Source organism: Oncorhynchus keta, chromosome 12, assembly GCF_023373465.1.
Source record: "Oncorhynchus keta strain PuntledgeMale-10-30-2019 chromosome 12, Oket_V2, whole genome shotgun sequence".
In the NCBI taxonomy this organism is placed as follows: Eukaryota; Metazoa; Chordata; class Actinopteri; order Salmoniformes; family Salmonidae; genus Oncorhynchus; species Oncorhynchus keta.
Genome location: NC_068432.1, coordinates 26,292,982 through 26,310,857, shown reverse-complemented (window position 1 = coordinate 26,310,857; position 17,876 = coordinate 26,292,982). Strand labels below are relative to the sequence as shown.

Sequence of the window (17,876 nt, the reverse complement as noted above, 5' to 3'; positions counted from 1 at the left end):
TCTGTTCTCCCTCCTCAATCCATTTTTTCCTAGATCTAATAAAGGCTCCTTCTGCTTTTAATTTATATATATTATCCAGTTTATTTTGTAACTCAATTAGTTCCATCTTCTCCTCCCCCAAGAGGTCAGCTGGGGACCTCTGAGAAAGGGAAGTTATCTTAATGATCACCTTTTCCTCCTCAGCTCTTCTGGTCTTAGCAAGATTACTACCATATTTTCTAAGATATTTGGACACCTCAAATTTAAAGAGCTCCCAGTTCTTGCAATAAGATTTTTCTTCACAAGCCCTTTCCCAAAAGTGTGAGAGCAGATCTTTAACCTCAAATGTAACTATATCATTATTTAATAATGAGCTATTTAGCTTCCAGTAGGATGCTCTACCAAGGTTTGTATCAGGGGTAAATATTTTGATATCAATGTAAATAGCCTTATGGTCTGTGAGGGGAGTAGTACAAATATTTGTAGTAACACACTCACTATCAATACATTTGGATATAAGCCAAAAATCTATTCTGGATTGTCTGGAGCCTGTTTTGTTACTCCAAGTGAATGATCTGTCGGCCGGAAACCTCTCTCTCCATATATCAGTAAGATCAAACCTTTCCATAAAAAGTATTAAACCCAAATTCTGATTGGTTGGCCTACCTGGGGGCCATCTATCAGTTGAATGATCTATTGTAATGTTAAAGTCCCCTCCTATCAATAATAACAAATTGGGAAATTTAGATAACCAATGAAGTATATGTTTCTCTATAGATTCAAGCAACTCATCATTCTCATGTTTGGTGTTGTACCCGTAGAAGTTTACAGTAATGAGTGTAATGTCATTGTAACTGATCACAAGACAAATAAAGTGACCAAAGGGGTCACATTCCGAGTGTAGAATATTACCACCAAAGGTATTTTTCATTGTAGTGACACCAGCGGAGCGTTCAGATCCATGGGAAAGCCAAATATCGTTGCCCCACTGTGACCTCCAGAAGTTGGCATCAGCTGAAATTGAGTGAGACTCTTGAAAAAAGCAAAAATCTGTTCGAAATTGTTTAGCAAATAAAAATAAGGCCTTGTGCTTCACACTGTTTCGTAACCCCCTAGCATTAAGAGATAATATAGACAAAGACAAAACAACAAAGATTATATAAAAGTATAAACTGTAGTAGGATGAGTCAAAGACGTAGGAGCAGTGATCGTAAACGATAAGGAACCGAGATCTGCACCATTTAAGTCAATTTAAAGTGAAAGTAGCTTATTCCATAACCTTTGAAATGCAACTCAACTGGAAATTATGTTCAAGACCAAACCAAGGGTTCTTGTAGTAAGAGAGACTAAAAACCCTCTTTAGTGTAATCAGGAACTATTCTGAGAAATCATACAAATAATAATTTAAATAAAAGGGTACCTACTATTTTAAGTACATATGAAAACTGATCATAAAATAATTGAATAACAAAATGTTTTACATATAAACGTTCCTAAGACCTTTTTTGGAAATAAGTATTAATAACTAAATAGAACAATAACCGTGTAAAGTCAGAGCAGACCTGTATGCCATTTAAAACAGTATCTTATTTACTGTATACATAAAACATAAATGAATTGCAAGTTCTTATTTTATTCTCAGCAGTAAGGACACGTCACTGGAACGAACAGCGACTGCGCGGCCTGTTTGAATGATAGCTGATGAACGAATCAGGAATGAGAGTTTACTGAGGGCCGGTGCAAGGCCAATAAACACGTTGCATAGTGTGGTTGGGCGGGAACACAAGGTTGTGAGTATATGTGTAACAGCAACGGAGTGGTAAGTGCCGCTCAAAATAGCTGCTACCTCAACGAGAAATATAATTGAACTGCTCTATGGCTCTGTTTGTATGACTATTCTGAAATCAATCACGAGGTGTAACTTTGAGAATAAATGAAAGCAGATTTTCTGTTCATTCATACAGCTAAAGTTAGCTAGCAAGTTAGCATGTAAAAAGAAGGCTCAGCCCTCCTTGAGTTTAATGGAACCTGCACTGTCTATTTACAGGAACGGAAAACCCATCAGACAAATGCGTATTGCGTTTATTTAGCTAGGTCAATACATACATGCATATTTGCTAACACATTAAGCTACATTAACTAGCTAGTTAACTTTACCTATTTAGCAAAGGCTGGCTGCCAGATTTGTCTCTTTTATGTTGCTATTTCTTGGTCATTTCTACATACAACACGAATGTCTTAATAATTTGGTTGATGAAGGCAGAGAAAGAACCAATGATGTGTTGGAAAGAACTGTATGAATAACAAGGAATGTTTGCAGTCTAGACGGAGTTGCATCCATTTCCTGGTTTCATTCTTCGCCACATCAAAGTGCGCATGTCCTTATCGGGGGCGATTCATTACGCCGATTCTGTTGCAAAACGTGTCATAAACGGGGAGGGACTTACCTGAATTTCCCAATATAAACTTTAATTTTAGTTGCAATGCTTGGACTAATGCTTACACACCTAGTTGGAACAGACTGAATCACGTCTTTTAAACCCAGTCAGTGATTTCATCAGGCAAATAATGTTGGTGTAAGACAAGTTGTTAATAATAGATTGTGGTTTTGTGTTTAACATTACTAAAGTGAGTTTTCCAATATAATTGGGGTTTAGTTTGTAGACTGAAGCTCCATGTTTTTAAACCATTAATTAATCTACTGACCAAGCTAGTAAAAACTGACTTGTTGGGAGTGTACTTTTTGTGCTGCTTTGATTCATGCACAAGCAATGCAAGTGTGGAAGTTTGGAATGGAGTAGAGGTCTGTCTACTGACTATGATTTTTCAACGCCTATACCGATTTATTGGAGGACCCAAAAAAAGTCGATACCGATTAATCGGTCGATTTTAAATAAGAAAATATATATATTTTACTTATTTGTAATAAATGACAATTACAACAATACTGAATAAACACATATTTTATCTTAATATAATACATAAATAAATCAATTTAGCCTCAAATAAATAATGAAACATGTTCAATTTGGTTTAAATAATGCAAAAACAAAGTAAAAGTGCAATATGTGCCATGTAAAAGAAAAAAGCTAACGTTTAAGTTCCTTGCTCAGAACATATGAAAGCTGGTAGTTCCTTTTAACATGAGACTTCAATATTCCAAGTTGAGGTTTTAGGTTGTAGTTTATAGTCTTTATAGGACTATTTCTCTCTATACCATTTGTATTACATATACTTTTGACTATTGGATGTTCTTATAGGAACTTTAGTATTGCCAGTGTAATCGTATAGCTTCCGTCCCTCTCCTCGCTCGATCCAGGACAACCAACAGCCACCCTCGAAGCAGCGTTACCTATCGCTCCAGAAAAGGGGAACAACCACTCCAAGTCTCAGAGCGAGTGATGTTTGAAACGCTATTAGCGCGCACCCCGCTAACTAGCTAGCTATTTCACATCGGTTACACAGCCTAATCTCGGGAGTTGATAGGCTTGAAGTCATAAACAGTGCAATGCTTGAAGCATTGCGGAGAACTGCTGGCAAAATGCACAAAAGTGCTGTTTGAATTAATGGTTACGAGCCTGCTGCTGCCTACCATCGCTCAGTCAGCCTGCTCTATCAAATATCAAATCATAGACTTAATTATAACATAATAACACACAGAAATATGAGCCTTTGGTCATTAATATGGTCAAATCCAGAAACTATCATTTTGAAAACAAAGTGTTTATTATTATCGCATATGCCCTCACTCTGCGTGCAATGAACACAAGAGAAGTGACAATTTCACCTGGTTAATATTGCCTGCTAACCTGAATTTCTTTTAGCTAAATATGCAGGTTTAAAAATATATACGTCTGTGTATTGATTTTAAGAAAGGCACTGATGTTTATGGTTAGGTACACGTTGGAGCAACGACAGTTTTCCGTGAATGCGCACCGCATCGATTATATGCAACGCAGGACACGCTAGATAAACTAGTAATATCATCAACCATGTATAGTTAACTAGTGATTATGATTGATTGTTTGTTTTTTATAAGATCCCCGAGCTGACGAGGTAAAAATCTGTCGTTCTGCCCCTGAACAAGGCAGTTAACCCACCGTTCCTAGGCCGTTATTGAAAATAAGAATCTGTTCTCAACTGACTTACCTAGTTAAATAAAGGTGTAAAAAAAAACGTCCAAATCAGTGTCCAAAAATACCGATTTCCGATTGTTATAATAACTTGAAATCGGCCCTAATTAATCGGCCATTCCGATTTCCCATACTTAGAATGTATGCACACATGACTGTAAGTCGCTTTGGATAAAAGCGTCTGATAAATGGCATATATTATTATTATTATTATAATCGGTCGACCTCTAGAATGGCGCTTGCTGCCTTGCACCTTCACTGCTAATGTAGATTCTTTCCAATAGGGATAAGCCAAGTTATCACTCCCCGTGTGAAGATGACGAAGTTAGGCTTCCTGCGGCTGTCCTATGAAAAACAGGACACGTTGCTGAAGCTGCTCATCCTGTCTATGGCTGCAATCCTCTGTAAGAACACATACACTTTACATCCCTTTCTGTTACTCTACACTTATATTCCATACTATTATTATTAGGGCCATTGTCGTGGACTTTGATGATGCAACGTATAGAGATGATTTAGACTTGTTCTTTCTCCCCCTTCTTGTTAGCCTTTTCCACCAGGCTTTTCTCTGTGTTAAGGTTCGAGAGTGTCATCCATGAGTTTGATCCGTAAGTCCACTCACTGCCTTGGTTTCTTAATACTCAGATTCATGGTAGTTTACAAAACAAATTCTCAATGTTGTTTAAAGCCAGAAATGGAGCATGACCTTGAATGCTTTTCTGCTTCATCCTCAGATACTTTAACTACAGAACAACCCGCTTCTTGGTAGAAGAGGGGTTCTACAACTTTCATAACTGGTTTGATGACCGGGCATGGTACCCTCTGGGGAGAATCATCGGTGGCACTATTTACCCAGGTAGGAATGGGATGACCTGTTCAACACAATACTTTGTACAGTACTTTACATTATAGGGTGATTTATCTAGACATTAAAATGTTCAGCTAAAAAAAGTCCTGTTAAGGTGGCTTTTGGTAAGTTCTTGTGTCACCATTTTTTCCCTCTGTTATATAGATCCTTTCTGTGATTTTGTTTTGGCCTATCCCACACATTTTTGGGCAACAGCAAGCTGACATGGCTAGTAGCTAAAATACTTGCCCTTCGTTAACTCTTTCTGTTCTGCCCTGTTCCCCCAGGCCTGATGATCACCTCTGCTGCTCTGTACCACGTCCTGAACTTCTTCCACATCACCATCGACATCCGTAACGTCTGTGTCTTTCTGGCTCCCCTCTTCTCCTCCTTCACTGCAATCGTCACCTACCACTTCACCAAGGAGCTCAAGGTAGGTTGCAGCACACCTGGGTCCTGTTCAGGGGGTAGAAAACATAAAGAAATTGAGGAAAGCAGGGAGGTAGCCTACAACCTGAAAATGCTCAAGAGCTCTGAAATGTACTTGTTTCCATGGCTTTCATATCTACAGTCTATTTCTTGTAGGATGCAGGTGCTGGGCTCTTGGCTGCTGCCATGATAGCAGTGGTACCTGGCTACATTTCCCGTTCTGTCGCAGGCTCCTATGACAATGAAGGTACAGAAATGGCCTCATTCCCCTTAACATTCCAGTTTAAAGGACTTGTCCCATGTTGTGGTCTTTAATATAATTGATTGTTTTTCTGTCCAGGTATTGCCATCTTTTGTATGCTGCTGACGTATTACATGTGGATCAAGGCAGTCAATACAGGCTCCATATACTGGTCCGCCATGTGTGCCCTGGCCTACTTCTACATGGTGAGACAAACGCCTCTAAAATAAAGAAATGATGAGGAACTTTAACAATCGAGAGAACTTACAAACTGTAAGGTACAGTAACTTAGTCCGTGCTAAAGGTTGTGACACTCCTCTCATGGTGCTAATCTGAAGGAGGCTTTCTTTCACTGCGTTCAAGATGAAGAAAAAATATGAAGCGGTGTGCATCGTTATAATAGGATGGTGCCGGAGAAGATAGCAGACGTTTTACGTGCCCCCAGACTGTTTGTTTATTTGCGTTGTTTAACTTGTTTTTTTCTTATTTTGTACATCATGTTGCCAATACAGTCTCTTATGACAAATAACTTCTGGACATCAGGACTGCGATTACTCACCACGGACTAGCAGAATCCTTTTTTTCCTTTAATGAGTCTGACGAGCCTGACGCGAACGATATACAGCTTTCTCGGGATCAGGCCCAGATCCCCGTGATTTGCATGAAGAGGAGGTGGAAAAAAATGGACCGGAGGGTGGGCTGCCTTCTGAGAATTCGTAGGCGATTGACTAAACCCCCACTTCCTTCCATTCTGCTTGCAAACGTGCAATCTTTGGACATTAAAATAGATTACCTACGTGGAAGATTAAACTACCAACAGGACATTCAAAACTAATATCTTATGCTTCACGGAGTCATGGCTGAACGATGACACTATCAACATACAGCTGGCTTGTTATACGCTGCACCGTAGCGTATAACAGCAGCTTCTGTTAAGACATGGGGCGGTGGACTATGTACTTTTGTAAATAACAGCTGGTGCACGATATCTAAGGAAGTCTCAAGTTATTGCTCGCCTGAGGTAGAGTATCTCATGATAAACTGTAGACCACACTACCTACCTAGAGAGTTTCTGTATTTTTCGTAGCTGTTTATATACCACCCCAGTCAGAGGCTGGCACTAAGACAGCATTGAATGAGCTGTATTCCACCATAAGCAAACAGGAAAACGCTCACCCAGAGGTGGCACTCCTAGTAGCCGGGGACTTTAATGCAGGGAAACTTAAATCTGTTTTACCAAATTTCTATCAGCATGTTAAATGTGCAACCAGGTTCTTCCGATGGCATTGAGGAGTACACCACATCAGTCATTGGTGTCATCAATAAGTGCATCGATGATGTCGTCCCCACAGTGACTGTACGTACAGAAGCCATGGATTACAGGCAACATCCGCACTGAGCTAAAGGCTAGAGCTGCCGCTTTCAAGGAGCGGGACTCTAACCCGGATGCTTATGAGAAATCCCGCTATTCCCCCTGACATACCATCGAACAGGCAAAGCGTCCAGTGACTCGAGCCTACCAGATGAGCTAAACTACTTCTATGCTCGCTTTGAAGCAAATAACACTGAAACATGCATGAGAGCCCCAGCTGTTCTGGAAGACTGTGTGATCACGCTCTCCACAGCCAATGTAAGACCTTTTAACCTCTCTGGGATTTGTGGGACGCTAGCATCCCACCTCGCCAACAGCCAGTGAAATTACAGGGCGCCAAATTCAAACAGAAATCTCATAATTAAAATTCCTCAAACATACAAGTATTATACACCATTTTAAAGATAAACTTCTTGTTAATCCAATCACAGTGTCCGATTTACGGCGAAAGCACACCATGCGATTATATGTTAGGACAGCACCTAGCCACAGAAAACCATACAGACATTTTGTGAGGACTCTCAAAAGTCAGAAATAGCGATTAAATTAATCACTTACCTTTGATGAACTTCATCTGGTGGCACTCCCAGGACTCCATGTTACATAAATGTTTGTTTTGTTCAATAAAATCCCTCTTTATGTCCAAATACCTCTGTTTTGTTCGTGTTTAGTTCAGTAATCAAAAGGCACAAAACGCGCTCCCAACATCCAGATGAAAAGTTAAAAAAGTTCCATTAAAGTTCGTCGAAAAATGTCAAACGATGTTTATAATCAATCGTTTGGATCTTTTTATCATAAATATTCAATAATATTTCAACCGAACAATACCGTTGTCATTAGAAAGGAAAGAGAACGAACGGCGCGCTTCACGGCCACGCACGATAAACAACTCATGGCTTTCAGCTGAGCCACTTACTAAGTGGTCTTATTCTCTCCTCTTTCACAATAGAAGCCTGAAACAACTTCTAAAGGCTTGACATCTACTGGAAGCCTTAGGAAGTGCAGTCTGACCCCACAGACACTGGATAGGCATTCACTTAAAAAATGACAAACTTCAAAATTCCCACTTCCTGGTTGGATTTTTCTCAGGATTCGCCTGCCATATGAGTTCTGTTATACTCAGACATTATTTTAACAGTTTTGGAAACTTTAGTGTTTTCTATCCAAATCTACCAATTATATGCATATCCTAGCTTCTGGGCCTGAGTAACAGGCAATTTACTCTGGGCACGCTTTTCATCCAAACTTCCCAATGCTGCCCCCTATCCCACTGAAGTTAAACAGGTCAGCATTCACAAGGCTGCAGTGCCAGATGGATTATCAGGACGTGTACTGCGAGCATGCGCTAACCAACTGGCAAGTGTCTATACTGACATTTTCAACCACTCCCTGTCCGAGTCTGTAATACCAACATGTATTAAGCAGACCACCATAGTGCCTGTACCCAAGAACTCGAAGGTAACCTGCCTAAACAACGTCCGACCCGTAGCACTCACATCTGTAGCCATGAAGTGCTTCGAAAGGCTGGTCATGGCACACATTAACACCATAATCCCAGAAACCCTAGACCCACTCCAATTTGTATACCGCCCAAACAGATCCACAAATGATGCAATCTCAATTGCACTCCACACTGCCCTTTCCCACCTGGACAAAAGGAACACCTATGTGAGAATGCTGTTCATTGACTACAGCTCAGCGTTCAACACCATAGTGCCCTCAACTCATTAATAAGCTAAGGACCCTGGGACTAAACACCTCCCTCTGCAACTAGATCCTGGACATCCAGATGCGCCCCCAGGTGGTAAGGGTAGATAACAACACATCTGCCATGCTGATCCTCAACACAGCGGCCCCTCGGGTGCGTGCTCAGCGTGCTCAGTCCCCTCCTGTACTCCCTGTTCACTCATGACTGCACGACTCCAACACCATCATTAAGTTTGCCGATGACACAACGGTGATAGGCCTGATCAATGACAATACAGCCTATAGGGAGGAGGACAGAGACCTGACCATGTGGTGCGAGGACAACAACCTCTCCTTCAATGTGATCAAGACCAAGGATATGATTGTGGACTAAAGGAAAAGAGGACCGAGCACTCGCCTATTTTCATCGATCGGGCTGCAGTGGAGCAGGTTGAGAGCTTCAAGTTCCTTGGCATCCACATCACCAACAAACTAACATGGTCCAAGCACACCAAGACCATCATGAAGAGGGAACGACAAAACCTATTCCCCCTCAGGAGACTGAAAAAATTTGGCATAGATCCTCAAAAGGTTCTACAGCTGCACCATCAAGAGCATCACTGCCTGGTATGGCAACTGCTCGGCCTCCGACCTCGAGGCACTACAGAGAGTAGGGCGAACGGCCCAGTACATCACTGGGGCCAAGCTTCCTGCCATTCAGGACCTCTATAACAGGCGGTGTCAGAGGAAGGCTATAAAAATTGTCAGACTCCAGCCACCGTAGCCATGGACTGTTCTTTCTGCTACAGCAGGCTACGGCAACGTACCGGAGCGCCAAGTCGAGGTCCAAGAGGCTTCTAAACAGCTTCTACCCCCAAGCCATAAGACTCCTGAACACCTAATAAAATGGCTACCCAGACTATTTGCATTGACCCCCCCTCTCTCTTTTACACCGCTGCTACTCTCTGTTGTTATCATCTATGCGTAGTCACTTTATTAATAACTTTACCTACATGTACATATTACCTTGGCTCTGTACCGGTACCCCCCCCGTATATAGTCTCGCTATTGTTATTTTACTGCTGCTCTTGAATTACTTGTTACTTTTATTTCTTATTCTTAACCATATTTTATTTTAACTGCATTGTTGGTTAGGGCCTCGTAAGTAAGCATTTCATTGTAATACAACACCTGTTGTATTCGGCGCAAGTGACTACTAAAATTTGATTCAATATGAGGCAAAAACGTTAAACCAACTGAACACACCCCTTATGTATTTGTCTATAGGTGTCCTCCTGGGGTGGCTATGTGTTCCTGATCAACCTCATCCCCCTCCACGTGCTGGTCCTCATGCTCACCGGCCGCTTCTCCCACCGTATCTACGTGGCCTACTGCACCGTCTACTGCCTGGGAACCATCCTCTCCATGCAGATCTCTTTCGTCGGCTTCCAAGTAAAAAAAAGAAAAACGTATTCTCCCCCTTCATTCGCATAGACACAGCAGCTGCCCTGTCAGTTGTTAGACTGCATGTCTGTTGCATGTTATCTTGTAAAGACAACATGGGTCCATATGATGGCCCAATATGATTATTTACAATGATTAAGCCATTATATATTGTACGATCAGACATTTTTGCTGGTGGAGAGATTTTGGGGAACACACACACACAGTTCATTTAACTCCTTGTCTCCCTCTCATCTCCATTTGAAGCCAGTGCAGTCGTCTGAGCACATGGCAGCATTCGGGGTGTTTGGCCTATGTCAGATTCATGCCTTTGTGGACTACCTGCGCAGCAAGCTAAACGCCCAGCAGTTTGAGGTCCTCTTCAAGAGCGTCATCTCCCTGGTGGGCTTCGTACTGCTCTCTGTGGGCACTGTGCTCATGCTAACCGGTAAGAGGCTCGCCAAGGATCCACTCAGTAAAATACGCTCATTCAAGTCCAGTTAAAATATTTGAAAGAACCAATACTGGGCAATGCCTCTACTCTACTCAGTAATGTAGGCTTCTATTTACAGGCCTGTATGGTCGTTCAAAGCTTGTTTGTTGTTGTTGATCCTGTCATTGCATTTCTCTATCAACACAATTCCTCTATAAATTTGAGCATACTGATATGGTTAAGATTAAGAAAATGCAAAACAGTATACACATTAAGTATCAGAACTACAGTAAGTGATTTGGTAGTGCCTTTTTCTTTGACATGACTTGACTGTGTTGTGATTGTTGTATTTCTCAGGGAAGATCTCCCCCTGGACGGGTCGTTTCTACTCACTGCTGGACCCATCTTATGCCAAGAACAACATCCCCATCATCGCCTCTGTGTCTGAGCACCAGCCCACCACCTGGTCCTCCTACTACTTTGACCTGCAGCTGCTCGTCTTCATGTTCCCAGGTACATAGATTATTCTCAATCAGTCTCGAATGTCAGAATCTTGCTGGTGAAATGATTTTTAGATGAATGGATCGATCAGAATACCTTTGGGACAAAGGTACAAAAATCACTTGTGAAGAAAAACATTGCGCTGCTTTAATGAACCTGCGTTGCTTCTTCCCGACAGTGGGTCTGTATTACTGCTTCAATAACCTGTCTGATGCAAGGATCTTCATCATCATGTATGGCGTCACCAGCATGTACTTCTCAGCTGTTATGGTAAGTCAGTTAGCAGATTAGAATGAGAGGAATATTTGACACCATACATTTAAAATATTCCAATATTTCTGCTGTTGTGAGTAGTACTTGCACATGGTCAGATCAAATCAAATTTATTTATATAGCCCTTCGTACATCAGCTGATATCTCAAAGTGCTATACAGAAACCCAGCCTAAAACCCCAAACAGCAAGCATTGCAGGTGGTACCTAATTGTCATGATACCAGAATTCAATACTGATACCAGGTTTAGTTGCAAAATACTCAACCAAAATGATACTCAATGTCGAAATGATACCACACCAAGAAAAATAAAGTGTATTGGCTAAAGTCACTGAATAACCGACTGTCCTTTATTTTTCAAAACTTTTCTTTTTTTTACATTTTGAACTACTGAAATAACAAATAGAATATCTATTCAATTTCTTTCAAAAATAAAACCATATTAAATTACAGAATGTCTTAAAATGTCCTTGTGCAAAACTATGCGACTCGGCGCATATAAAATAATTTTACAATGGCCATAATATTGGATCAAATTACATTCATTTGACCTATGATTCATTACAGTTAAATAATTGTATGTATTAATTGAATAGTTTAGTTCCAAAACAACTAACACTTTGAAACTCATTTTAAGTTTATACACAATAGATTTTATACATCATACTACCATTCCGAGTGCATTTCAACTCCCAGGGTGCAATGCTCCGCCCAGGGCTGCTGGCTGGCTAGTGGCTACTGCTAGCAAGCCAAGACAAACAAAGTCGTTTAATTTAAATATATTGCTGTCATAGCTAAATGAGTGCATTTCACATTACTTTTGGGTTGAAATATTATTATAATATATATTATAATTCTCACATGAATGTCATGCTGAAAATACTGTATGTTCATGTCATTGCCACTCAAAAATAATTAGAATTTAGTTGCTAGTAGAATAACAATACAATGCAAAATGTCATGTGTAGAACCATTTGTCATTTTGCAACTAAACCTCCCTTGCGCTGCTTTATAACACCTTTTGCATAGTGGTTTCTGTGTGCTGGCCCTCATCTGCTCTGTAAGCAAAATATTTTCAGTTCCCCACGATTACACCGGGGAGGGGACTGTGGATCGTTCTCAGTCCTTTCGTTAGGCTAACGCGATATCTCAGACAGCACTGGCCTGATTTTGATGAAACTTGGGTGAATGAATTGTCTTGCCATAGAGATCCGGATTTACAAAATTACACCGTTTGGCCCAAGTCAGGAGCTATAGTAATTAACTGAAATTTGTGTCACACCAGAGGAAGAGGCGATGCTAGAGTGGGAAAATGATGCAAAATCTGTCTTCTCCAGCAGGTGGTGATTTCTTTGCCACGTCACATGGAGTACAGGGAGTGGATTAGGTTAAAAAAAAGACTGGTACCCAGTGGTGTAAAGTACTTACTAAAAAAAACGGACTTAAGTATTTTTACTTATTTGTGCTTTACTAATTATATTTGACTACCTTTACTTCACTACATTCCTAAAGAAAATAATGTACTTTTTATTCCATACATTGTCCTTGACATGAAAAAGTTATTTCCAATGCTTAGCAGGAAAGGAAAATTGTCCAATTCACACACTTGTCAAGAGAACATCCCTGGTCATCCCTACTGCCTCTGATCTGAAGGACTTACGGATCACAAATGCTTACACCGCACCAAAACCGGCTGCAAATTGATTTTGTCCCCCCACACCAAACGCGATCAGGACACGCAGGTTGAAATATCAAAACAAACTCTGAACCAATTGTATTAATTTGGGGATAGGTCGAAAAGCATTAAACATTTATGGCAAATTAGCTAGCTAGCTTGCAGTTGCTAGCAAATTTGTCCTGGGATATAAATGTTGAATTGTCATTTTACCTGAAATGCATAAAGTCCTCTACTCTGACAAGTAATCCACAGAAAAAGGTAAACCGAATCGTTTCTAGTCATCTCTCCTCCTCCCAGGCTTTTTCTTCTTTGGACTTTATATGGAAATTGGCATCTAACTTTCATAGTTACCATGCGACCGACCGAACTCAGTTCATCTTTCAATCACCCATATAACCAATGAGGGGATGGCACGTGGTTCTGCTTCTATAAACCAATGAGGAGATGGGAGAGGCAGGACTTGCACCACATTCAGCGTCACAAATAGAACCGACTTCTATTTTAGTGAAGCAATTTTTTTAAAACACATTTTTGCCGGATTTAAAATTTCCAACATTTTAGGTTTGGCTATTTGTTAGTCAGCTTGTCTATAATTAGATGCATGCAGCTTCTCTTCTGTCATTATATGTTGCCTGAGAAGACTGAATAAACCCTTGCTCACCAGAATGTCATAAATCAGTAGAATGAATGCCTCCATCTAGTTGATATGGGTAAAGCTCTCTTTCAGCTCTGCTTCTTTCACGGAGTAAAGCCATTTAGGGGCTTGGTGTAAAATGCAATAACAAAAACATTTGAAAAGATTTTCTGTGCAAAATTTCCAAATGACATCAGTTTGACCGGTTGAAAGGAAATAGAAAGCTGTGGGAATTACCTAACATGTTTCTGGTAAGATTTCATTTCAGCTTGGATGCATATTTTGTGCTTTTATGATACTAATAAAGATAGCACCTCTACACATTGTATCTAACTGTGCATTCGCATTATCTCAAGATGCTGAAATAAATCCTCTTTCCCAACTCCTGTTCCAGGGTCAAAATTTAGCCTACATTTGGTGTATCATTTTACTGTAAGAAATGCTTACTTCTGCAGGAGTTATATTAAGGCTATGTGAGAGGTTATAGACCTATAGTCAGTGTCCAGATATCAGTTTCCAATTAACCCATCTGAACAATAGGCTACAGTTCCCTTGATGTGACATAGGCCTATTTGATGTCCCCGTCTTGTGATTCAAATTTGTATAGCGCCTCACAATCGCATGCTATCATCCTATTTTACCACTTCGACAAATATTTTCCCAAACATTACTTTTCTGGCCCTCCCTTTATTTTCAAATCTCCATTTTGCAGCTTATCTTATTGAATTAAATTCCTACTTTTTTGCCTCCATGGATTGACTAACTTTTTCTGCCTGTTCCTAAAAGCATTTGGCGATTGGTGTGTAGGCTATTTGGTGCGTGTACAGTTAGGCCCTAAAGCTTATAGCCTAAAATAATGAAAGAAAAGCCGAGCAGGTGTGTTTAACTGATCCAGCTGCTTCTCTCCTCAGGTGCGTCTGATGCTGGTCCTGGCCCCAGTCATGTGCATCCTGTCAGGCATTGGTGTGTCCCAGGTCCTCACAACTTACATGAAGAACCTGGATATCAGCCGGCCAGACAAGAAGAGCAAGAAGCAGCAGGACGCTACCTACCCCTTCAAGAACGAGGTAAGAGAGGAAGGATACTTCAAATTGTATTTGTCACATGCGCCAAATATAACAACCATGCTATCTACAAGGGTTACCGGTACCAAGTCAATGTGCAGGGGTATGGGGTAGCTGAGGTAATATGTACATGTAGGTAGGGGTAAAGTGACTATGCATTGATAATAAACAGAGTAGCAGCAGTGTGTGTGAATGTTTGTTTATATTACTGAAATGCAGCACTGAGAATGTATCCATTGCTACTGGGTGTCATTCCAAGGGCTGATAAGGGACCTCTAGTGAGATCTAGGCCTGGTCCAGTAACAACCGCTAAACCCTCGACACGTGTATAGATCTGAAAGTCTTTCTAGTATTTGTTCCACTGATATTCTGTACCATTTTGTCTACCAGGTGGCCAGTGGGATGATTCTGGTCATGACCTTCTTCCTCATTACTTACACCTTTCACTCCACCTGGGTGACCAGCGAGGCCTACTCCTCTCCCTCTATTGTCCTGTCAGCCCGCGGTGGAGACGGCAGCCGCATCATCTTTGACGACTTCAGAGAGGCCTACTACTGGCTACGCCACAACACTCCAGTAGATGCTAAAGTGATGTCATGGTGGGATTACGGCTATCAGATAACGGCCATGGCCAATCGAACAATTCTAGTGGACAACAACACGTGGAACAACACACACATCTCCAGAGTGGGCCAGGTGAGGTGTTTTTTGTATTGATGACTTAACATTGGACTGATAAGTGGGAAAATCCTATCATCTTTTAATGGCTGCTTGGTACCTGTGACTGCTGAACTTCAATTAAACTGTTTCTGTTGACCGGTAGGCCATGGCGTCCACTGAGGAAAAGGCCTATGAGATCATGCGGGAGCTAGATGTCAGCTACGTCCTGGTGATCTTTGGTGGACTAACTGGGTACTCATCAGACGGTATGTCTACAAAGCCAGTGGAAACTATCAATGCCCATCACCCTATGGATAATCACTTTGTTGAATTGTTACAGCTTCTTATTATTACAGCATTTTAACATTTCATATTACATTATTTAACTCATGATCATTAGTTGTCAATGCCTAATACATACATTAGATGGAGCACCTTTTGCATGTCCATAAATAAACTTGAATGTCAATCATGCTGTAGTTCTGCTAACACTTCCTCTATCCTCTGTGCAGACATTAACAAGTTCCTGTGGATGGTGCGTATAGGTGGTAGCACAGACACAGGGAAGCACATCAAGGAGCACGACTACTACACCCCCACTGGAGAGTTCCGTGTGGACCGAGAGGGCTCCCCCGTCCTGCTCAACTGCCTCATGTACAAGATGTGCTACTACCGCTTCGGGCAGGTCTACACAGAGGCTAGTGAGTAACCCTGCATGATTATAATCCATATGGCAGGTCTGCTCCGAAACTATCTAGTATCAGGTATGCTTGTCTGACATCATCCTCTATCCCTTCAAACTAATATCCTATTTCTCCTGATTTTTCAATGATTTCCTGAAGTATCAGAGTGGTAATTAATTATACCTCATAATATGTCTCTACAGAGGACTGTGTGTGAAAATATTATATTCCTCTTCATCATCTTGGCCCTAGTCCTGATTTTCTAACCCTTGTTCCAGAGCGCCCCCCTGGCTATGACAGAGTACGAAATGCTGAGATCGGCAACAAGGACTTCGAGCTGGATGTGCTGGAGGAGGCCTACACTACAGAGCACTGGCTGGTCAGGATATACAAGGTAAACTTTCTGTGACTACTGTCTTACTCTCCTCTGTATTTATTCAGTCCCGCCCGTAGAGTACCAGGCCATTCCAGGGGGTTATTTATATGAAATGTCTCTAGTTGAATGTGTTGTTTTCACCTTATCGGCTCAGGTATTCGAGCCAGCGATGTCTCCGTTACTGGCCCAACACTCTAACTACTAGGCTACCTGCCATTACATGTAAACCCCTCAAACTCCACTCTGGACCCCGAAGCCAGTCACACTGCATTTTTTTCATTATTCCTCCCCTAATCAGGTACTGATTTAGACCTGGAACATCAGGTGGTTGTAATTAATTGAGGTAGAACAGCAAACCAGCAGGCTACGGACCTCTTAGGGTAAGAGTTGAATACCCCCTGATGTAGACACTTATTTTAAACGCATTATTAACACTGTCCTGTGTTTACCCCCTTGAGGTGAAAGATCTGGATAACCGAGGGCTCTCACGGACGTAAAGCCTTCCAACCCGTCATCGTTCATGCACCTCTTTTAGCACACAGCACTGAAAAGCCTTCCCCTGTGGTCTAACCTTTTTCATTTTGTTTGTAGAAAAAAAATAGTTTTGTTTTTTGTACTTACCAATGTGGAGTCTCTCTCGTCTGGGAATGGAAGGAGGTGGTGTTTCATAATGTCCAATCAAATATCAAGGAGTGATTTCTGCAATCAGTGGCCAAAAGAACGATCTTTGAATTTTTACAATTTGGTCAATTAAAGGAGGCATAAATGTGACAAAATGGCATGTTGTCTGTCATTTATTTATTTATTTATTTTCTTTGCGCAGTACAATGCAATCTTTGGCAGATTTGTTTTCCCCAAAAGCTTTATAGGAGTCAAGATTTGGCAACATTTTCAACTCACAAATTGTTTTGATGATTTTGCTTACTGAATACCAAGACAATGGTATGATTTGAACTGTGGGGGGGAAAGTACTATATATACAGTGGTAACTGTGGTCACATTTCACAGAAAAAGAAACACACAGGTTTTTCTAAATGGGTCACCTACACTGTATATAGCTGCAGTTTCTCAAGGTTCAAAAGCCTTGTTCACATTGGCAGTTTAAGTGACACTTTAAAGAAATGCATATCCAATTCTAATCTGTTCTTTTTCCTGCAGTCTGATCAGCCAAAAACACATGACATCTGATATTACAAGCCACAGATGGTTAATTAGTATAGACTGTTATTTGGCACATCTTGTTGCTTGTGCCCTACTCTGAAAGTTTGACAAGAACATGTGGTAGCTAACTAGCTTGTTTACAAACAAATTAAGTGAATGTGTTAAAGCTTAACAGATAGCTAGTTGACAGCTGTGGCTATCCAAAACATGACTATTTTTGAAAGTTGTTTCATCTTATCTTTTGATGCATAGTGTTCTTACACTCTCATTTTAACATTCAAAGC

The 17,876-nt window shown here is 41.0% G+C and overlaps 1 protein-coding gene across 1 annotated transcript; it reads left to right on the top strand.

Moving 5' to 3' along the window:
- Positions 1–1,701: 1,701 nt before the first annotated feature.
- LOC118391179 (dolichyl-diphosphooligosaccharide--protein glycosyltransferase subunit STT3A-like) lies at positions 1,702–17,209 on the top strand. Its single transcript, XM_035782284.2, has 17 exons — positions 1,702–1,798; positions 4,397–4,516; positions 4,660–4,720; positions 4,847–4,968; positions 5,247–5,392; positions 5,545–5,635; positions 5,729–5,835; positions 9,975–10,139; positions 10,398–10,578; positions 10,921–11,076; positions 11,243–11,334; positions 14,560–14,715; positions 15,103–15,408; positions 15,536–15,638; positions 15,885–16,073; positions 16,334–16,449; positions 16,890–17,209. The coding sequence occupies exons 2-17, from the start codon at positions 4,429–4,431 to the stop codon at positions 16,926–16,928; spliced, it is 2,118 nt and encodes a 705-aa protein (XP_035638177.1). The 5' UTR covers positions 1,702–1,798; positions 4,397–4,428; the 3' UTR covers positions 16,929–17,209.
- The last annotated feature ends 667 nt before the right edge of the window (positions 17,210–17,876 follow it).

What these genes read in the sequence shown, in the direction of transcription:
- LOC118391179 (XM_035782284.2), top strand. Translation starts at nt 4,429, where the DNA reads ATGACGAAGTTAGGCTTCCTGCGGCTGTCCTATGAAAAACAGGACACG. An exon ending in CGGTGGCACTATTTACCCAG is followed by an intron (nt 4,969 to 5,246) that starts GTAGGAATGGGA and finishes CTGTTCCCCCAG; the next exon opens with GCCTGATGATCACCTCTGCT. An exon ending in AGGCTCCTATGACAATGAAG is followed by an intron (nt 5,636 to 5,728) that starts GTACAGAAATGG and finishes TTTTCTGTCCAG; the next exon opens with GTATTGCCATCTTTTGTATG.